General features: G+C 50.0%; 1 protein-coding gene and 1 long non-coding RNA gene across 3 annotated transcripts; both read left to right on the top strand.

The window, feature by feature from the left end:
* Positions 1 to 278: 278 nt before the first annotated feature.
* LOC116781617 (RNA-binding protein FUS-like) lies at positions 279 to 21422 on the top strand (the record flags this gene model as incomplete). The annotated part of the gene is given in 12 exon segments (XM_032677276.1): positions 279 to 456; positions 2780 to 2957; positions 6503 to 6537; positions 8555 to 8587; positions 9875 to 9981; positions 11804 to 11896; positions 11898 to 11934; positions 13532 to 13627; positions 16766 to 16883; positions 18694 to 18848; positions 19710 to 19866; positions 21249 to 21422. Coding segments are annotated over 12 exon segments (1227 nt in total), but the record flags the coding sequence as incomplete, so codon positions are not given.
* Positions 7412 to 8243, top strand: LOC116781618. 2 transcript variants are annotated; one of them, XR_004354916.1, is made up of 3 exons: positions 7412 to 7706; positions 7767 to 7980; positions 8128 to 8243. It is a non-coding gene; the product is annotated as an uncharacterized LOC116781618 (long non-coding RNA). The 2 variants fall into 2 exon arrangements; XR_004354915.1 differs by lacking the exon at positions 8128 to 8243 and having other exon boundaries at positions 7767 to 8014.
* Positions 21423 to 22282: the final 860 nt, after the last annotated feature.

Here is a 22282-nt window from a genome sequence, read left to right as displayed (position 1 = left end):
ATAATCCCGAAAAAAGTTTTTCTGATAAATGCATTTATTTAGGAGCAGTTTGAGAACGAAAAACCCTAAAAAAAACCTTAAAAAAAAATTAAAACGCAAAGAAAAAAATCGATAAGGACGGGATGTTTTCGTCGCTTTGGGATCGATTGTTACCATTTCTCTGCTAATTAACCGCGTGCTAATTGGTTGTTAAGGAGCAATTAATGAGGTCTGGGGGGAAAAAGGGGCGGTTTTGGTGACTTTTTGGGGTGGTTTTGGTGACTTTTTGGGATGGGGGTTTTTTTTTTCCCCCCAGCTACGGCAGCGGCTCCGGGAGCTCGAGCTACGGGCAACCCCCGAGCGGGGGGTACAGCCAACAGCAGAGCTACAGCGGGGGCCAGCAGAGCTACAGCCAACAGTCGTCCTACAACCCCCCTCCCAGCTACAGCCAGCAGGGCCAGTACAGCTCCGGCGCCTGTGAGTTCTTTTGGGGTTGTTTGGGGGGATTTGGGATCATTTTGGGGTAAAATCACCCAGATTTGGGGTCATTTTGGGAGATTTGGGGTCATTTGGGGCCTGTATTGTGAGGGTACAATCAACAGGAACAGTTGTCCTACAACCCCCCTCCCAGCTACAGCCAGCAGGGCCAGTACAGCTCCGGCGCCTGTGAGTCACTCCGGGGGCGTTTTGGGGGGGATTTGGGTCATTTTGGGGTCATTTGGGGCCTGTATTGTGAGGGTACAGTCAGCAGGAACAGTCGTCCTACAACCCCCCTCCCAGCTACAGCCAGCAGGGCCAGTCCAGCTCCTGGGGGGTGTGAGTCATTTTGGGGGCGTTTTGGGGGGATTTGGGGTCATTTTGGGGTGAAATCACCCGGATTTGGGGTCGTTTTGGGGGATTTGGGGTCATTTTGGGGGATTTGGGGTCATTTGGGGCTTGTATTGTGAGGGTACAATCAACAGGAACAGTTGTCCTACAACCCCCTCGCAGCTACAGCCAGCAGGGCCAGTCCAGCTCCTGGGGAGTGTTTGAGTAATTTTGGGGTGAAATCACCCGGATTTGGGGTCGTTTTGGGGGATTTGGGGTCATTTTGGGGGATTTGGGGTCATTTGGGGCCTGTATTGTGAGGGTACGGTCAGCAGGAACAGTCGTCCTACAACCCCCTCCCAGCTACAACCAGCAGGGCCAGTCCAGCTCCTGGGGAGTGTTTGAGTAATTTTGGGGTGAAATCAGCCTGATTTGGGGTCGTTTGGGGGATTTGGGGTGATTTGGAGTCATTTTGGGGTGAAATCCGCCCGATTTGGGGTCTGTACCACAGTACCGTCAGCAGGAACAGTCGTCCTACAACCGCCCTCCCGATTTGGGTTGAAATGTCCGGGTTTTAATTATCAGTGTCCTTTTGGGGCAGAATGAGGCGGATTTGGGGCAGGATGGGCCCAGTTTGGGTGGAAATCAGCCAGATTTGGGGCAAAATGTCCCGATTTGGGTCAAAATGTCCCAATTTGGGTCAAATTGCCGCGATTTGAGTCAAAATGTCCCTGTTTGGGTGAAAATGCTCCTGATTTGGGTCAAAATGCTGCAGTTTGGGTCAAAATGCTGCGATTTTGGTCAAAATGCCGCAGTTTGGGTCAAAATGCCCCGATTTGGGTCAAAATGTCTCAGTTTGGGTCAAAATGTCTCAGTTTGGGTCAAAATGCCCCAATTTGGGTCGAAATGTCCCCGATTTGGGTCAAAATTCTACAGTTTGGGTCAAAATGCTGCGATTTGGGTCAAAATGTCTCAGTTTGGGTGAAAATGCTGCGATTTGGTTCAAAGTGCCGCAGTTTGGGTCAAAATGCTGCGATTTGGGTCAAAATGCCGCGATTTGGGTCAAAATGGCTCAGTTTGGGTGAAAATGCCCTGAATTGGGTCAAAATACCCCGATTTGGGTCAAAATGCCGCGATTTGAGTCAAAACCCCCCGATTTGGGCCAAAATGCCACAGTTTTGGTCAAAATGCCCCAAGTTGGGTGAAAATGTCCTGAATTGGGTCAAAATGCCCCAATTTGGGTCAAAGTGCCCCGATTTGGGTCGAAATGCCCCGATTTTGGTCAAAATACCCCAATTTGGGTCGAAATGTCCCGGATTTGGGTTGAAATGCCCTGATTTGGGTCAAAATGCTGCGATTTGGGTCAAAATGCCGAAATTTGGTTCAAAATGCCAGAATTTGGGTCAAAATACCCCAATTTGGGTCAAAATGCCGCAATTTGGGTCAAAATGTTGCGATTTTGGTCAAAATGCCCCGATTTGGGTCAAAATGCTGCGATTTGGGTCAAAATGCTGCAATTTAGGTCAAAATGTCCCTATTTGGGTCAAAATGTCCCAGTTTGGGTCAAAATGCCCCAGTTTGGGTCGAAATGTCCCCGATTTGGGTCAAAGTGCCGCGATTTGGGTCAAATTGCCCCGATTTGGGTCAAAACCCCTCGATTTGGGACGAAATGCCGCAGTTTGGGTCAAAATTCTGCAGTTTGGGTCAAAATGTCCCTGTTTGGGTCAAAATGCTGCGATTTGGGTCAAAATGTCCCCGATTTGGGTGAAAACGCCTCGATTTGGGTCACAATGCTCTGATGTGGGTGAAAATGCCCTGATTTGGGTCAAAATGTCCCAATTTGGGCCGAAATGCCGCCATTGGGTTCAAAACGCCCCGGTTTGGGTCGAAACGCCCCGATTTGGGTCGAAACCCCCCGATTTGGGCGGAAACGCTGCGGGTTTTTGCCGAAGGCCCGATTTTGGAGGTTCTCACCCCGTTTTTGTGTCGCCAGCCAACAGCTACGGGCAGGATCAGGCGTCGCTGAGCTCGGGGGGCTACCAGGAGCCGGGGGGCTACGGCGGCGGCGGCGGGGGGCAGCAGGAGCGCAGCCGCGGGCGCGGCGGCTACGGCCGGGGCGGCTACGAGCGAGGCGGCCGCGGGGGCCGAGGGGGCCGAGGAGCCAACCTGGGGTAGGTACCGGGAACCCCCCAAAGCAGGGGGAGGGACCCCGGGGGGAGGGGGGACCCCAAAAACTGCCCCGGGGGGAGGGGGGAAAGGGGGTGAAGGGGCACCTTGATATAGGAGGGGTTGGGGGGGAAAAAGGGGGGATTGGGGGAAAAAAAGAGGTTTTTTGGGGGAAAAAAGGAGGTTTTTTGGGGGAAAAAAGAGGTTTTTGGGGGAAAAAAGGAGGTTTTTTGGGGAAAAAAAGAGGTTTTTTTGGGGAAAAAAAAAGTGGTTTTCGGGCAAAAAAAAGAGAGGTCTTTGGGTAAAGAAAGAAATGGTTTTTGAGGAAAAAAATGGTTTTTTAGTAAAAAAAAAATGGGGTTTTTAGTAGGAAAAAAGGTGGGTTTTTTAGTAAAGGAAAAGGTTTGGGTAAAGAAAAAATGGGGTTTTGAGTAAAGAGAAAATTGGGTTTTGGGTGAAAAAGGTGGTTTTTTTAGTAAAATAAAAGGTGGTTTTTTGGGGAAAGGAAATTGGTTTTTGGGGAAAGGAAAATGGTTTTCGGGTGAAGAAAAAATTGGGGTTTAGTTAAAGAGAAATGGTACTTGGGTAAGAAGAAGAGGTTTTTGGGGAAAGAAAATGGTTTCTAGGTAAAAAAATTGGGGGTTTTGGTAAAGAAAACGATGGGTTTTTAGTAAAAAAAAAGGGTTTTGGGTAATGAAAAAATTGGTTTTTCGGAAAAAGTGGTTTTACTAAAAAAAAAGATGGATTTTTAGCGAAAAAAGGTTTTGGGTAAAGAAAAAATTGGGTTTTGGGTAAAGAAAATTGGTTTTAGTAAAGAAAAAAAGGTGATTTTCGGGTAAACAAAAAAATCGGGGTTTGGGTAAAAAAAACGGTTTTTCAGTAAAAAAAGTGATTTTTGGGTAAAGAAAAAATTGGTTTTTGGGTAGAGAAAAATGGTGTTTAGGTAAAAAAATGATTTTTGTGTCAAAAGATGGTTTTTAGGTTAAAAAAATCAGGTGATTTTGGGGTAAAATAAAAATGGTTTTTAGGTTAAAAAACCAATGGTTTTTGGAGAAAGCAAAAAATAAGGTGATTTTTGAGGGAAAAATGGTTTTTAGGTAAAAAAAAATCAGGTGGTTTTTGGGTAAAAAAGAGATTTTTTAGAAAAAATGTTATTTGGGTAAAAATTGGTGGTTGTTGGGTAAAAAGGTGGTGGTTTTGAGGTAAAAAAAAATCCTGGTTTTAGGTGGAAAAAAAAAAAGGTAGTTTTTGGGTAAAAAAATAAGGTTCTTGAGTAAAAATCCCTGAATTTTAGGTAAAAAAATGGTTTTTGGGTAAAAAAAGTGATTTTTAGGTAGAACAAAGGTGTTTGAGTAAAAAGAACATTGGTATTTAGATAAAAAATAAAGATATTTGGGTGAAAAAACTATTGGTTTTTATGAAAACCAAGTTCTTTAAGAAAGAAAATGGTGGATTTTAGGTAAAAAAAAAACTTGGTGGTTTTTAGGTAAAAAAAAAAAAGAGTGGAAATGATTAAATGATTGAAGGGATAAAATGGAAGCAAATGATTGAAAATGGAGGATTTAAAGGAGTAAATGATTAAAAAAAAGTGGATTATTGAGGGGAATAAAGTGATTTTAAGGTGCCAAAAGTCACCTCCAGCCTCTGGTCCCGGCAGGAAACAAAAGGCCCAAAAAAAACCCCAAAAAAGGGGGAAAACTGGTGCGTTTTGAGGTCACTGCAGAAAGAAAAAAAAAGCCCAAAAACGGGATGTTGTTGGTTTTGGGGCCAAAAGGCGCCGCTTTGGGCAACCTGGAGTCAAAAACGTCGTGTCCTGGGTGCGAAAAATGAGTTTAAAATGGTGGAAAAATCGGTTTATTGGTTAAAAACGGTGAAAAAATGGTCGAAAAATGGTTTAAAAATGGTTAAAAAACCAAAATATGCTGGTTTGGGTTTGTGTGTGTGAGTGAGGCCCTGGAATATTCGGAGTTTTGGGGGGAAAAAGCTGCTTTTTGGGGCAGTTTTGAGGTGAGTATGGGGGGGGAGGGGAGGGGGGGTTGTGTTGTGCTTTTAACAAATTCTGCCTTTTGTGCTGCAGGTGTTGAAAAAGCTTTGGCAACCCCCGGGAGTTTTGGGTTAAAAAAAGGCAGAAAAGGGGCAAAAAGGCAAAAAAAAAAAAAATGAAGGAAAAGGGCGAAAAAAGGGCAAAAAAATCAGAAAAAATTTAGGGAAAAGGGGCAAAAAAATGGCCAGAAAATCAGAAAAAAAAATCAAGAAAAAGGGCAAAAAAAGGGCAAAAAAATCAAGAAAAAGGAAAAAAAAAATGCCCAAAAAATCAAGAAAAAAGGCGAAAAAATGCCCAAAAAATCAAGAAAAAAGAAAAAACAAATGCCCAAAAAATCAAGGAAAATGGGAAAAAATGGCAAGAAAATAAAAAAATGAAGGAAAAGGGCAAAAAAAACCCCAACCAAAAATCAAAAAAAGGGGGCAAAAAAAGCCCAAAAAATCAGAAAAAAAATTCAAGAAAAAAGGCAAAAAAAATGCCCATAAATCAAAAAAAAAAAAGGCAAGAAAAGCCCAAAAAAAAAAATCAGAAAAAAAAATAAAAGGAAGGGCAAAAATGCTTAAAAAATCAGAAAAAAAATTCAAAAAAAGGGGTAAAAATGCCCCCCCCCCAAAAAAAATTAAGAAAAAGAGGTAAAAGTTCCCAAAAAATCAGGAAGAAAAATTTAAAAGCAGTAGAACTGAAAAAATAAAAAAAAGGAGCAAAAATGCCCCAAAAAAATCAAAAAAGAAAATCAAGAAAAAGGGGTGAAAAAAGCCCTAAAAATCAGGAAAAAAAATTTAAAAGAGGGGTAAAATCACCCCAAAAAAATCAAGAAAAAGAGGCAAAAATGCCCAAAAAATCAGAGAAAAAAAATCAAGAAAAAGGGATGAAAAAACACCCAAAAAATTGAAAGAAAAAATCAAAAAAAAAAGGGCAAAGATGCCCAAAGAATCAGAAAAAAAAAAGTTAAAAAAAGGGGGGAAAAATGCCCCAAAAATTCAGAAAAAAAAAATAAAAAGGGGTGAAAAAAGAAATAAAAAAGGGGCGAAAATGCCCCAAAAATCCGGGAAAAAAAAAAAAAAAATCAAATAAAAAGGAAAAAATGCCCGAAAAATCAGAAGAATAAAATAAAAAAAAGGGGAAAAATGCCCCATAATTTAAAAAAAAAAAATTAAAAAAAAAAAGTAATTGTTCCAAAAAAAAAATGGAGGAAGCAGGAGGGGGGGGAGGGGCAGCTCCGAACCCACCCGGGGGGGGGTAAAAAAAAGCCTTAAAAAAAGAGCCAAAAAAAGCCAAACTTGGGGGTTTTTTTTAGCGGATTTTGAGCCCATTTTTGCTGCTGGAGCCGAGAGGAAACGTCGCCGGCGAGAGACAACCCCCAAAAACCCCCCAAAATCGGGTTTTTTTACCCCAAACCCGAGCGTCGTGCGTGTCCAAAAAGGGGGTTTTTTTTTGTATTTTTAGGCAGGGGCTCCAAAAAAAAAAAAAAAAAAACCTGATTTATCTTCTAATTTATCTCCTCAGCGGTGGTGAGCGTGGTGGCTTCAATAAATTCGGTGGTAAGTCCCAAAGAGTTCAGCATTTGAACCCAAAAAAAACACACAGAAAAAGGCAAAAAGCAGGAAAAAAATTAGGAAATGTTGGTTTTTTAACCCGTTTTTTTCGTAGCAGCTTCGGGGCCCCGGGAGCGTTTTTGGGGTGAAAACCCCCCGAAACGGAGCCGGAGCGGAGGAAAAAAAAAAGTGGATTTCTGGTGGTTTTTTTTTTTTGGGGGGGGTTGAAAAAAGCAGATTAAAGGAGAAAAATGAAAAAAAAAGGAGGAAAAATTCAAGGGAAAAAAAAAGAAAATTCGAGGTTGGAACGGACGGTGAAAAAAAAAGAAAAAAAGGTGGTTTTTGGGGTGTCGGGGTGGGTGAAAAAAGGTGGTTTTTGGTTAAAAACGACGCAGAGGAAAAGCTGCATGTTGGTGGAAAAAAAATTGTGAGTTGTGAAAGGTTTCGGTGCCAAAAAAAGGGTTTTTTTGGGGGAAAAACACGCAAAAAAAATACAAAAAATGGAGGAGAAGGTGCCGGTGACCTGAGGTCGGTGTGGAAAAAAAAAAACCCAGGAGAATGGTGAAATTGGAGGTTTTCTCCCCAAAAAATGGGGGCGTCGTGCAGTGGACCCAAAGCACCCAAAAAAGAACAAAAAGGAAAAAAAAAATGTTGGTTTTGCCCGAAATTCCCAAGGTTTCAGCCCGTTTTTTTCCAGGGATTTGCTGCCGGTGGTTTTAAAGAAATTTAAAATGTGGTGAAAAGTGTGGTTTGAGGGGAAGGAATTGAGGAGGAAAAGGGTAAAAAAGAGTCAAAAAGGGGCCTCGGTTTTGGGGGGAAAACGCCCGGAATCGGAATCTGAGGAGCCTCTGGAGGGGGGAAAAAAAGGTGGAAAAAAAGGTGGAAAAACGCCCCAAAAATGAGTGTTTTGAGGGGAAAATGGGGTTTGGGAGCTCAAAAATAGGGGGGTTGACCCCAAAATAAGGGGTTTGGCCCCAAAATAAGGGGTTTGGCCCCAAAATAAGGGGGTTTGACCCCAAAATGGGGGATTTTGAGCCCAAAATTGAGGGGTTTGACCCCAAAATGGGGTGGTTTTGACCCCAAAATATGGGGTTGTGACCCCAAAATGGGGGAGTTTGACCCCAAAATGGGGGAGTTTGACCCCAAAAGGGGGTGTTTTGACCCCAAAATAAGGGGTTGTGACCCGAAATGGGGGGGGTTTCCCCCAAAATATGGGGTTGTCACACCGAAATTAGGGGGTTTTGACCCCAAAATGGGGGGTTGTGACCCCAAAGTGAGGGGTTGGACCTCAAAATAAAGAGGGTTGTGACCCCAAAATGGGGGGTTTGACCCCAAAATCTGGGGTTGTGACCCCAAAATCGAGGGGTTTGACCCCAAAACCTGGGGTTGTGACCCCAAAATGAGGGGTTTGACCCCAAAAATGTGGGGTTGTGACCCCAAAATATTGGGGTTTGACCCCAAAATTAAGAGGTTTGACCCCAAATTAAGGGGGGGTGACCCCAAAATATGAACTTCGACCCTAAAATGGGGTGTTTTGATCCCAAAAGGGGGGGGGGGGTTGACCCCAAAATGGAGGGTTTCGAACCCAAAATCAAGGAGTTTGACCCCAAAATGTGGGGTTGTGACCCCGAAATCAAGGGGTTTGACCCCAAAATGGGAGGTTTGACCCCAAAATTGGGGGGTTTGACCTCAAAATCTGGGGTTGTGCCCCCGAAATTAGGAGGTTTGACCTCAAAATGAGGGATTTTGACCCCAAAATCGAGGGGTTTGGCCCCAAAATGAGGGGGTTTGACCCCAAAATCGAGGAGTTTGACCCCAAAATGAGGGGTTTGACCCTAAAATGGAGGGTTTGGAACCCCAAAATGGGGGTTTTTGACCCCAAACCGGGGCTGGGGGAGGGCAAAAAAAGGCGTTTTCTGCCCCAATTTGGTCAATGGGGGTGGGGTGGGCGGGACTTGTGGCGGCCACGCCCCTCCCCGCCCCCTCATTAACATAATTAATTGTTTTTGCATGTGCTGAAAAGGCCCCCGGGACCAGGGACCTCGACATGACCCCGGTAATTAAGGGGGGGGGGTTAATTAGGGGCTAATTAAGGGGGTGGGGGGGAGGATTGGGGGTTAAAAGGGTTAATTGAGGGTTAATTATTGATTAATTAGATGTAATTAAGGGAAGGAAGGTATTGGGATCGAAGGGGTGTTAATTATGGCTTGATTGGGCTGATGGGATTAATGAGGTTAATTAAAGATATGAGGGTTAATTAAGGAGTTAATGGGGGATATTGGGGTAATGGAGGTTAATTGTGGGCTAATTAGGCTGTAATTAGGTTTTGTTGGTTAATTAGAGTGCTGATGTAGTGTTTATTAAGGGCTTGATACTGATTATTTGGGCTATAGAGAGGTTTTATTGGTTAATTGGGTCGATAATTTAGTGGTAATTAAGAGATTATTAAGGATTAATTATGTTATAGAGAGGTTTTATTGGTTAATTGGGTTTTTAATTCACTGTTAATTAAAGGGATTACTAAGGGTTAATTGAACTATAAAGAGGTTTAAATGGTTAATTGGGCTGATAATTTAGTGTTAATTAAAGGGGTTAATAAAGGTTAATTTAGGTGATGATTTGGCATTAATTAAAGATGTTAATGAGGATCAATTGGGCCGATAATTTAGTGATAATTAAGGGGTTAATTAGGCTTAACAGAACTGATTATTTAGTGTTAATTAAAGGCGTTAATTAGCATCAATTGGGCTGATAATTTAGTGCTAATTAAAGATGTTCATGGGGATTAATTACTCTGATAATTCTGTGTTAATTAAAGATGTTCATAAGGATCAATTGGGCTGATAATGTAGCATTGATTAAAAGCATTAATAAAAATCAATTAGGCTGAGACTGTTAATTAAAGCTGTTAATTAGCATCAGTTGAACTGCTAATTTAGTTTTAATTAAAGGTGTTAATTAGCATCAATTACATTGGAAATTTAATGTTAAAGGTGTTAATTAGCATCAATTGAACTGGTAATTTAGGGTTAATTAAAGGTGTTAATTAGCATGAATTGAACCAGAAATGTAGTGTTAATTAAGAGGTTAATAAGAATTAATTGGCCTAGTAACAATGAGGATTAAGTAGGGAGCTAATTAGGATTAATTAGGGCACTAATTAAGCCCAGTAATTAATAATAATTACAATAACAGAAACGAGTATTGAGGGTGACGAGGGTGAGTAATTAAGGCTGAATAATTAAGATTAAAAAGGCCGGGGGGCTGGTGAGGGGGTCACAGCAGAGTCAGGGGGTTAATTAGCGTTAATTAGCGTTAATTAATGAATTAATTGCCCCCCCAGGCGAGCAGGACAACTCGGACAACAACACCATCTTCGTGCAGGGCCTGGGCGAGAACGTCACCATCGAGTCCGTGGCCGACTACTTCAAACAGATCGGCATCATCAAGGTGACACGCGTGGGCTTGGCGTGTGCCGGGGCCTGGGGGTGTCACCACATGTCTGTGGTGTGTTATCACGTGGCTTTGGGGTGTTATCACGTGTCTGTGGGGTGTTCCTGTGGCCCTGGCGTGTTCTGAGCCCTTGGCGTGTCACTTATGTGTGCTTGGTGTGTTCCTGTGGCCCTGGCGTGTTCTGAGTCCTTGGCGTGTCACTATGTGTGCTTGGTGTGTTCCTGTGGCCCTGGGGGTGTCACCGCATGTCTGTGGTGTGTTATCACATGGCTTTGGTGTGTTATCACGTGTCTGTGGGGTGTTCCTGTGGCCCTGGCGTGTTCTGAGCCCTTGGCGTGTCACTTATGTGTGCTTGGTGTGTTCCTGTGCCCCTGGGGGCGTCACCACATGTCTGTGGTGTGTTATCACATGGCTTTGGTGTGTCATCATGTGTCTGTGGTGTGTTATCACGTGGCTTTGGTGTGTTCCTGTGGCCCTGGCGTGTTCTGAGCCCTTGGCGTGTCACTTATGTGTACTTGGTGTGTGCTGGGCCCTGTGGGTGTCACTGTGTGTCTGTGGTGTGTTATCACGTGGCTTTGGTGTGTTCCTGTGGCCCTGGCGTGTTCTGAGCCCTTGGCGTGTCACTGCGTGTGCCTGGCGTGTTATCGCCTGTACTTGGTGTGTTCTTGTGGCCCTGGCATTTTCTGAACCCTTGGTGTGTCTCCACGTGTCCTTGGCATGATCTGAGTCCTGGGGGTGTCACCGCATGTTCTTGGCGTGTTCTGTATCCTTGAATTGTCACTGTGTGCTTGGCGTGTTTTGTGCTCTTGACGTGTCACTGCGTGTGCTCGGTGTTCTGACCCCTTGGTGTGTGAGCACGTGTGCTTGGCGTGTTCTGGGCCCTCGGTGTGTCACCACATGTCCTTGGTGTGTTCTTCTGGCTATGGGGGTTCTGAGTCCTTGGTGTGTCAGCACGTGTGCCTGGCGTGTTATTACGTGTATTCAGTGTGTTCTGAGTTCTTGGTGTGTCACTACACGTGCTTGGTGTGTTATCACGTGTGCTTGGTGTGTTCTGTGTCCCGAGGGTGGTGTCCCCATGTGTCCTTGACGTGTCACCACGTGTTCTTAGCGTGTTTTGAGTCCTTGGTGTGTTAGCACGTGTACTTGACATGTTCTGATTCCTTGGTGTGTCAGCACGTGTAATTGATGTGTTCTGAACCCTTGGTGTGTCACCATGTGTGCTTGGCATGTTCTGAGTCCTGGGCGTGTCATCACCTGTGCCTGATGTGTTTCTGTGGCCCTGGGGGGTCACCACATGTGCTTGGCGTGTTCCGAGTCTCGGGCCCGTTACCGTGTGTGCTCAGCGTGTTCTGTGTCCTTGGTGGGTCAGCACACGTGTGTGGTATGTTCTGAGTCCCTGGTGTGTCGCTGTGTGTGCTTGGCATGTTTTGTGCCTTTGCTGTGTCACCACATGTCCTTGGGGTGGCAGCACGTGTGCCTGAAGTGTTAACACGTGTGCTTGGCATGTTCTGATTCTTCGGCGTGTCATGACGCGTGCTTGGCATGTCCTGAGTCCTTGGTGTGTCTCCACATGTCCTTGGTGTGTTCTGAGTCCTTGGCGTGTCACCATATGTCCTTAGCGTGTTACTACCTGTCCTTGGCGTGTTCTGAGCCCTCGGTTTTTCACCCCCTGTCTTTGGTGCGTTCTGAGTCCTTGGCGTGTCACCGCGTGTCCTTGACACGTCACCACATGTCCTTGGCGTGTTCTGAGCCCTTGGCGCGTCCCCATGCGTCCTTAACGTGTCACCACATGACCTTGGCGTGTTTTTGTGTGTGGCAGACCAACAAGAAGACGGGGCAGCCCATGATCAACCTGTACACGGACCGCGAGACCGGGAAGCTCAAGGGCGAGGCCACCGTGTCCTTCGACGACCCCCCCCTCGGCCAAGGCGGCCATCGACTGGTTCGACGGTGGGGAACCCAAAAATCACCCTTTTCACCCCAAAATTCCGCTTCTTCACCCCAAAAAACCCCTTTGTCGCCCCAAAAATCTGCTTTTTCGCCCCAAAAATCCCCTTTTCGCCCCCCTCGGCCAAGGCGGCCGTCGACTGGTTCGACGGTGGGGAACCCAAAAATCACCCTTTTCACCCCAAAAATCACGTTTTTCACTCAAAAAATCACCTTTTCCACCCCAAAAATCACCTTTTTCCCCCCTAAAATCACCTTTTTCACCCCAAAAACCCCTTTGTCGCCCCGAAAATCCATTTTTTCGCCCCAAAAATCCCCTTTTCACCCCCCTCGGCCAAGGCGGCCATCGACTGGTTTGATGGTGGGGAACCCAAAAATCACCCTTTTCAACCCAAAAATCACCTTTTTCACCCCAAAAATCACCTTTTTCACCCCCAAAACCCCCTTTGTCTCCTGAAAAATTTACTTTTTTGCCCCAAAAATCCCCTTTGCCACCCGGAAAATCCTCTTTATCACCCTAAAAATCACTTTTTTCAGTCCAAAAATACCCTTTTCCAACCCAAAAAGCTCCCTTTGCCACCCCAAAAATCACCTTTTCCACCCCAAAAACCCCTTTGTCGCCCCAAAAATCTGCTTTTTCACCCCAAAAATCCCCTTTTCACCCCCCTCAACCAAGGCGACCATCGACTGGTTCGACGGTGGGGAACCCAAAAATCACCCTTTTCACCCCAAAAATCACCTTTTTCACCCAAAAAATCACCTTTTCCACCCCAAAAATCACCTTTTTCACCCAAAAATCACCTTTTTCACCCCAAAAATCCCCTTTTCTTCCCCAAAAATCCCCTTTTTCCACCCCAAAAATCCCCGTTTTCCTCCCCAAAAACCCCTTTGTCACCCCAAAAATCCCATTTTCACCCCAAAAATCCCATTTTCCCCCCAAAAATCCCCTTTTCCACCCTAAAAAATTCCTTTTTCCACCTCAAAACCCCCCTTTTCCTCCCCAAAAATCCCCCTTTCCACCTCAAAAATCCCTTTTTCCACCCCAAAAATCCCTTTTTTAACCCCAAAAATCCCCTTTTCCACCCCAAACCTTCCCTTTTCCTCCCCAAAAATCCCATTTTCCCCCCCAAAAATCCCCTTTTCCACCCTAAAAAATTCCTTTTTCCACCTCAAAACCCCCCTTTTCTTCCCCAAAAATCCCCCTTTCCACCTCAAAAATCCCTTTTTCCACCCCAAAAATCCCCTTTTCCACCCCAAACCTTCCACTTCCCTCCCCAAAAATCCCATTTTCCACCCCAAAAATCCCCTTTTCCACCTCAAAAATCCCTTTTTCCACCCCAAAAATCCCCTTTTTCTGCACCAAAAACCCCATTTCCCCCCCCAAAAATCCCCTTTTTCCACCCTAAAAAATTCCTTTTTCCACCTCAAAACCCCTCTTTTCTTCCCCAAAAATCCCCTTTTTCCCCCTCAAAAATCCCCTTTTCCACCCCAAAAATCCCCTTTTTTCCCCAAAAACCCCCTTTATTCCCCCCCCGACCCCTTTATCCCCCTGAAATCCTCTTTTCCCGGTGATTTTGGGCTGAATTCCCGTTTTTTCCAGGCAAGGAATTCTCGGGGAATCCCATCAAGGTTTCCTTCGCCACCCGCCGGGCGGATTTCACCCGCGGGGGGGGCGGCCGAGGGCGCGGCCGGGGCGGTGAGTGACCCCAAAAACTGGGGAAAGAGACCCCCAAAATTGGGGAAAGAGACCCCAAAAAATCTGGGAGAGACTTCCCAAAAATCTGGGATTCAGAGACACCCCAAAAAATTGGGAGAGACCTCTGAAAAAACGGGATCGGAGAGACCCAAAATGGGAGGGGAGACACCTAAAAATGGGAGCAGGGACCCCCAAAAATGGGAAGAGAGACACCCCCAAAATTGGGGGGACATCCCCCAAAAATGGGGGGAGAGAGCCCAAAAATTGGGATCGGAAACACCCCAGAAATCTGGGAGAGACTCCCTTAAAAATTGGGATCAGAGACACCCAAAAATGGGATCAGAGACCCCAAAAATGGGATCAGAGACCCCTAAAATGGGATCAGAAACCCCTAAAATGGGATCAGAGACCCCAAAAATGGGATCAGAGACCCCAAAAATGGGGAAAGAGACCCCAAAAATGGGGGAAGAGAGCCCAAAAATGGGGAAAGAGACCCCAAAAATGGGAACAAGGACCCCAAAAATGGGGGGAGAGACACCCCAAAAATGGGAGCAGGGACCCCAAAAAATGGGGGGAGAGACACCCAAAAAATTGGGATCAGAGACTCTCAAAAATTGGGATCAGGGACACCCAAAAATGGGAGCAGGGACACCCCAAAAAATTGGGAGAGACTTCCCTAAAAATTGGGATTTAGAGACACCCCAAAAAATTGGGAGAGACCTCTGAAAAAACGGGATCAGAGAGACCCAAAATGGGAGGGGAGACACCTAAAAATGGGAGCAGGGACCCCCAAAAATGGGAAGAGAGACACCCCCAAAATTGGGGGGACATCCCCCAAAAATGGGGGGAGAGAGCCCAAAAATTGGGATCGGAAACACCCCAAAAATCTGGGAGAGACTCCCTTAAAAATTGGGATCAGAGACACCCAAAAATGGGATCAGAGACCCCAAAAATGGGATCAGAGACCCCTAAAATGGGATCAGAAACCCCTAAAATGGGAGCAGGGACCCCAAAAAATGGGGGGAGAGAGCCCAAAAATTGGGATCAGAAACACCCCAGAAATCTGGGAGAGACTCCCTTAAAAATTGGGATCAGAGACACCCAAAAATGGGATCAGAGACCCCAAAAATGGGGGGAGAGACCCCAAAAATGGGAGCAGGGACCCCAAAAATGGGAGCAGGGACCCCAAAAAATGGGGGGAGAGAGACCCCAAAAATGGGCAGAGAGAGACCCCAAAAATGGGGGGAGAGACCCCAAAAAACTGGGATCAGGGACACCTAAAAATTTGGGATTAGAGACACCAAAAAATGGGATCAGAGGCACCTAAAACATTGCGAGAGACTCCCCCAAAAATTGGGAGAGAGAGACCCCAAAATTGGGGGGAGAGACCCCAAAAATGGGAGCAGAGACACCCCCAAAAATGGGATCAGGGACACCCAAAATTGGGGGGGAGAGACCCCAAAAATGGGAGCAGGGACACCAAAAAATGGGGGGAGAGACCCCAAAATTGGGGGGAGATACCCCAAAAATTGGGATTACAGACACCCAAAAAAGGGGGATCAGAGACACCAAAAATTGGGGAGAGAGAGACCCTAAAAATGGGATCAGAGACATCCAAAATTGGGGGGAGAGGCCCCAAAAATTGGGGTCAGAGACACCTAAAAAAATTGGAGAGACTCCCCTAAAAATTGGGATCAGAGACCCCAAAACTGGGGAGAGAGAGACCCCAAAACTGGGAGCAGGGACCCCAAAAATTGGGGGGAGAGACCCCAAAACTGGGAATAGGGACCCCAAAAATTGGGGGGAGAGAGAGACCCCAAAAATGGGAGCAGGGACCCCAAAAAATGGGGAGAGAGAGAGACCCCGAAACTGGGAATAGGGACCCCAAAAATTGGGGGGAGAGAGAGACCCCAAAACTGGGAATAGGGACCCCAAAAATTGGGGGGAGAGAGAGACCCCAAAAATGGGAGCAGGGACCCCAAAAATTGGGGGAAGAGACCCCAAAAAATGGGGAGAGTGAGAGACCCCAAAAATGGGATCAGGGACCCCAAAAATTGGGGGGAGAGGCCCCAACACTGGGAGCAGGGACCCCAAAAATTGGGGAGAGAGAGAGACCCCAAAAATGGGATCAGAGACCCCAAAAATGGGAGCAGGGACCCCAAAAATGGGATCAGAGACACCAAAATTGGGGAGAGAGAGACCCTAAAAATGGGATCAGAGACACCCAGAATTGGGGGGAGACACCCCAAAAATTGGGGTCAGAGACTCCCAAAAATGGAATCAGAGACCCCAAAACTGGGGAGAGAGAGACCCTAAAAATGGGAGCAGGGACCCCAGAAATGGGGGGAGAGACCCCAAAACTGGGGAGAGAGAGACCCAAAATTGGGGGGAGAGAGCCCAAAAATGGGATCAGAGACCCCTAAAATGGGATCAGAGACACCAAAAATGGGATCAGAAACCCCTAAAATGGGATCAGAGACCCCTAAAATGGGATCAGAGACACCAAAAATGGGATCAGAGACACCAAAAATGGGATCAGAGACCCCTAAAATGGGATCCGAGACCCCAAAAATGGGATCCGAGACCCCTAAAATGGGATCAGAGACACCAAAAATGGGATCAGAGACCCCAAAAATGGGATCAGAGACCCCAAAATTGGGATCAGAGACCCCAAAAATGGGATCAGGGACCCCAAAAATGGGATCAGAGACCCCAAAAATGGGAAGAGGGACACCAGAAATGGGATCAGAGACCCCAAAAATGGGATCAGAGGCCCCAAAAATGGGATCAGAGACCCCAAAAATGGGATCAGAGACCCCAAAAATGGGATCAGAGACCCCTAAAATGGGATCAGAGACCCCAAAAATGGGATCAGAGACCCCAAAAATGGGATCAGAGACCCCTAAAATGGGATCAGAGACCCCAAAAATGGGATCAGAGACCCCAAAAATGGGATCAGAGACCCCTAAAATGGGATCAGAGACCCCTAAAATGGGATCAGAGCCCCCAAAAATTGGGAGGTTTTGGGGGGGTCCTGGGCCCAAAAAGGCCCTTTGTGACCCCAGAAAGCCCCTTTTCCCCCCAGAAAAGGTGTTTTTTCCCCAAACTGCCCTTTGTGACCCCAAAATCCCGTTGCAGGGCCGATGGGCCGCGGAGGGTTCGGCGGCGGCTCCGGGGGCTCCGGAGGGGGCCGGGGGGGCTTCAACAGCGGGGGAGGGGGACAGCAGAGAGCGGGGGACTGGAAATGTCCCAACCCGTGAGTGGGACTGGGGGCACTGGGAGGGACTGGGAGGGACTGGGAGGGGATTGGGAGAGGGTTGGGGGGGGACTGGGAGGGGACTGGGAGGGGATTGAGGGGGACTGGGAGAGACTGGGAGGGACTGGGAGGGGATTGGGGGGGACTGGGAGGGACTGGGAGGGGGTTGGGGGGGACTGGGAGGGACTGGGAGGGGATTGAGGGGGACTGGAGGGGATTGGGAGAGGGTTGGGGGGACTGGGAGAGATTGGGGGGGATTGGGAGGGACTGGGAAAGGACTGGGAAAGACTGGGAGGGACTGGGGTGGGGTGGGAGGGGAGTGGGGGGGAATTGGGAGGGATTAGAGGGAATTGGGGGGGACTGGGAGGGATTGGGGGGGGATTGGGAGGGACTGGGAGAGGGTTGGGGGGACTGGGAGGGGATTGGGAAGGGATTGGGGGGGACTGGGAGGTACTGGGATGGGGTTGGGAGGGACTGGGAGGGACTGGAGGGCACTGGGAGGGGATTGGAAGGGGGGAGTGGGAGGGGATTGGGAGGGACTGGGGGGGACCGGGGGCGGACTGGGAGAGGGTTGGGAGGGACTGGGAGAGATTGGGGGGGACTGGGAGGGGATTGGAGGGGGAGAGTGGGAGGGGACTGGGAGGGATTGGGGGGGACTGGGAGGGACTGGGAGAGGGTTGGGAGGGACTGGGAAGGGATTGGGGAGATTGGGATGGACTGGGAGGGGATTGGAGGGGACTGGGAGAGGGTTGGGGGGCACTGGGAGGGGACTGGGATAAACTGGGAAGGACTGGGAGGGGATTGGGAGAGGGTTGGGGGGGGACTGGGAGGGGATTGGGAGGGACTGGGAGGGAACTGGGAGAGGGTTGGAGGGGACTGGGAGGGATGGGGGGGGACTGGGAGGGGACTGAGATAAACTGGGAGGAACTGGGAGGGGATTGGGAGGAACTGGGATAAACTGGGGACTGAGATAAACTGGGAATGGGACTGAGGGCATTGGGGGGGACTGGGATAAACTGGGAGGGGACTGGAAGGGCATTGGGAGGGATTGGGATAAATTGGAAAGGACTGGGATAAACTGGGGAGGGGATTGGGATAAACTGGGGACTGGGATAAACTGGGAGAGAATTGGGAGGGACTGGGATAAACTGGGAGGGGATTGGGAGGGACTGGGATAAACTGGGAGGGGACTGGGATAAAGCAGGTGGGCATTGGGAAGAACTGGGATAAACTGGGATCTGGGAGGGGACTGGGAGGGACCGGGGAAGGGATTGGGATAAACTGGGAGGACTGGGATGGGATTGGGAGGGACTGGGATAAACTGGGAGGGGACTGGGATAAACTGGGAGGGACTGGAATGAACTGGGAGGGGATTGGGATAAACTGGGGAGGTGACTGGGATAAACTGGGGACTGGGAGGGGACTGGGAGTCACTGGGAGGGGATTGGAATAAACTGTGGAGGGCATTGGAATAAACTGGGAGGGGACTGGGGTAAACTGGGAGGGGACTGGGGTAAACTGGGAGGGACTGGAAGAAACTGGGAGGGGATTGGGATAAACTGGGAGGGGGCAGGGATAGACTGGGGAGGGCATTGGAATAAACTGGGAGGGGATTGGGATAAACTGGGAGGGACTGGGATAAACTGGGAGGGCATTGAGAGGGACTGGAATGAACTGGGGAGGGGATTGGGCTGAACTGGGAGGGACTGGGAGGGGACTGGGAGTCACCGGGTGATGCGGGGGGCGTGTCCTCTACGTGATGATGTCATTGATGATGTCATGATGACGTCACCGATGATGTCACCCCCAGGGCGTGTGAGAACATGAACTTCTCGTGGCGCAACGAGTGCAACCAGTGCAAGGCCCCCAAACCCGAGGGGGGGCCCGGGGGAGCCCCACACATGGGGGGGGGCGGCAAGTACCCCGGGGGGGGCGGCCGAGGGGGCGGCGGCGGCAACCACATGGGTAAGGGGGGCTACCAAAGGGCAAGGGGGGGGCTACTGACTGCTAAGGGGGGGCTGGGGGCAACCACAGGGGTAAGGGGGGCTACTGACCACCGAGGGGGGCTACTGACCACCGAGGGGGGCTACTGAGGGGGGTGGGCTACCAACCACTGAGGGGGGGCTACTGACTGCCAAGGGGGGGTTGGGGACAACCACAGGGGGAAGGGGGGCTACTGACCACCAAGGGGGGGCTGGGGACAACCACGGGGGGAAGGGGGGCTACCAGGGGGTACGGGGGCAACCATGGGGGTCAGGGGGGCTACCAAGGGGGTGGGGGGCCACCAAGGGGTAGGGGGGCAACCATGGGGGTCAGGGGGGGCTACCAAGGGGGTGGGGGGCTACCAGGGGGTAGGGGGGCAACCCCGTGGGTCTGGGGGGCTACCAAGGGGGTGGGGGGCCACCAGGGGAAGGGGGGCAACCCCATGGGTCTGGGGGGCTACCAGGCGGGTAGGGGCAACCCCATGGGTCCGGGGGGCTACCAAGGGGGTGGGGGGCAACCACGGGGGTCGGGGGGGCTACCAAGGGGGTGGGGGGCTACCAGGGGGTAGGGGGGCAACCCCGTGGGTCTGGGAGGCTACCAGGAGGGTAGGGGCAACCCCATGGGTCCGGGGGGCTACCAAGGGGGTGGGGGGCTACCAGGGGGTACGGGGGGGCTTCCAAGGGGATGGGGTGTCACCAAGGGGTAGGGGGGCAACCACGGGGGTCAGAGGGGGCTACCGAGGGGGTGGGGGGCCACCAAGGGGTAGGGGGGCAACCCCGTGGGTCGGGTGGGCTACCGAGGGGTGTGGCCCAGCCGTTTGCGAGGTCGCCGTGTCCCCCCCAGGCGGCGGCGGCGGCGGGTTCGGCGAGGAGCGCCGCGGGGGCCGCGGGGGCTTCGAGCGCGGGGGCTACCGGGGGGGCCGAGGGGGCGACCGAGGCGGCTTCCGAGGGGGCCGGGGCGGCGACCGAGGCGGCTTCGGGCCCGGCAAGATGGACTCCAGGTGGGAGTGGGGTGGGGAGGGGACTCGGGGGGGGTTGGGGTGGGTTTGGGGTCGGGGGGGGCGAGGGTGAAACTGGGGTTGGGATGAGGGGGTTTAAAGGTAAAACTGGGGTTGGGGTGAGGGGGTTTAAAGGGAAAACTGGGGTTGGAATGAGGGGGTTTAAAGGTAAAATTGGGGTTGGGATGAGGGGGTTTAAAGGTAAAATTGGGGTTGGGATGAGGGGGTTTAATGGTAAAACTGGGGTTGGGATGAGGGGGTTTAATGGTAAAACTGGGGTTGGGATGAGGGGGTTTAATGGGAAAACTGGGGTTGGAATGAGGGGGTTTAAAGGGAAAACTGGGGTTGGGATGAGGAGGTTTAAAGGGAAAACTGGGGTTGGGATGAGGGGGTTTAAAGGGAAAACTGGGGTTGGGATGAGGGGGTTTAAAGGGAAAACTGGGGTTGGAATGAGGGGGTTTAATGTTAAAACTGGGGTTGGGATGAGGAGGTTTAATGGTAAAACTGGGGTTGGGATGAGGAGGTTTAAAGGTAAAACTGGTCTGGGAATGAGGGGTTTTAAATGTAAAACTGGGGTTGGGATGAGGTTTAAAGGTAAAACTGGGCTGGGATGAGGGGGTTTAATGTTAAAACTGGGGTTGGGATGAGGAGGTTTAAAGGTAAAACTGGGGTTGGGATGAGGAGGTTTTAAAGGGAAAACTGGGGTTGGGATGAGGGGGTTTAAAGGGAAAACTGGGGTTGGGATGAGGAGGTTTAAAGGGAAAACTGGGGTTGGAATGAGGGGGTTTAATGGTAAAACTGGGGTTGGGATGAGGGGGTTTAAATGTAAAACTGGGGTTGGGATGAGGAGGTTTAATGTTAAAACTGGGGTTGGGATGAGGGGGTTTAAAGGGAAAACTGGGGTTGGAATGAGGGGGTTTAATGTTAAAACTGGGGTTGGGATGAGGAGGTTTAATGTTAAAACTGGGGTTGGGATGAGGAGGTTTAATTTAATGGTGAAACTGGGGTTGGAATGAGGAGGTTTTAAATGTAAAATTGGGCTTGAGGGCAGGAGGTTTTAAATGAAAATTGGGCTTGAGATCCAGGAGGTTTTAAAGCTGAAACTGGGCTTGGCATCAGTGGGTTTTAAAGTTAAAATTGGGCTTGACATCAATGGGTTTTAAAGCTAAAATTGAGCTTGATACCAGAAGGTTTTAAAGCTAAAACTGGGCTTGATACCAGAAGGTTTTGAAGCTGAAACTGGGCTTGGTCTCCAGGGGGTTTTAGATTAAAACTGGGCTTGGTCTCCAGGGGGTTTCAAAGCCAACCCCGGGCTCCCCACCGGCCCCTTAATCCCGATTTTCCCCTCAGCCCCGGCCTTACCCCCCGTCTCTTTCCTCCCACAGGGGCGACCACCGGCAGGACCGTCGCGAGAGGCCCTACTGAGCCCCCTCCCCCACCCCGCCCTCCCCCACCCCTCGTTTTTTATTTGGTCTCCCCCCCCCCGCCCCCTCCCCCCCCGCGGGGTGACCCCGCTTTTAACCCCCGCCCCGCCCCCAATAAAGGCCATTTTTGGGGGGGAAGGAACCGGCGACGCTCATTGGTTGGGGGCGAGGCCGCTGCCTGACCTCATTAAGGGCCTTAATGAGGCACTTCCGGCCAAGGGGCTCATTAAGGGGCTCATTACGGAGCTCGTTAACCCCTGACGTGGCTCCTTCCGGGGCGAGGGGGGGGTGAGTCAAAGGGGCCCTATAGGGGCACCTATTGGGGGGGGTGGGGGTGTCTGTGGCACCCCCGGGGGCTGCGGGAAGGGGGGGGGGTGTGGGGTGAGCATTTAGGGGGCGGGGGGGCTCTATAGGACCCCGGGGGGAGGGGGGTTTTGGGGACATTTCAGGGGTTTTTGGGGGGTCATCTGGAGGGCGTTTGGGGACATTTCAAGGGGTTTGGGGTCACCCGGGGGGCGTTTGGGGACATTTCGGGGGGGTTTGGGGTCACCCAGGGGGGGTTTGGGGACATTTCAGGGGGTTTGGGGTCACCCGGGGGGGATTTTGGGGAAACCCCTATAGTGGCACCTATAGAGGGGACGGGCCCTTTAAGGGGGACGGGGGGCGTGGTTTATGTAAATGTTACGTGGGGGCGTGGCCGGGGCACATCAAGACCTAGGGGGTGCGTTCCAAAGAGGGGGCGTGGTTTGTGTAAATTTTTACGTGGGGGCGTAGCCGGGGCACATCAAGACCTATGGGGTGCGTTCCGGGAAGGGGGCGTGGTTTATGTAAACGAGAGGGCGTGGTGAGAGCATGGGGGCGTGGCCAGAGGAGGGGCGTGCGCGGGTTCCCGCACAGGTGTGTGGGCGTGGCCGCGCGGCAGGTGAGGAGGATCCCGCACAGGTGTGTGGGCGTGGCCGCGCGGCAGGTGACCGGGGAGGGAGGGGTGGGGGGGG

The sequence above is a fragment of the Chiroxiphia lanceolata genome, unplaced genomic scaffold (genome assembly GCF_009829145.1).
Source record: "Chiroxiphia lanceolata isolate bChiLan1 unplaced genomic scaffold, bChiLan1.pri scaffold_114_arrow_ctg1, whole genome shotgun sequence".
Classification (NCBI taxonomy): domain Eukaryota; kingdom Metazoa; phylum Chordata; class Aves; order Passeriformes; family Pipridae; genus Chiroxiphia; species Chiroxiphia lanceolata.
Note: the sequence above shows the minus strand (reverse complement) of the source record. Positions and strands in the feature narration are given on the sequence as shown.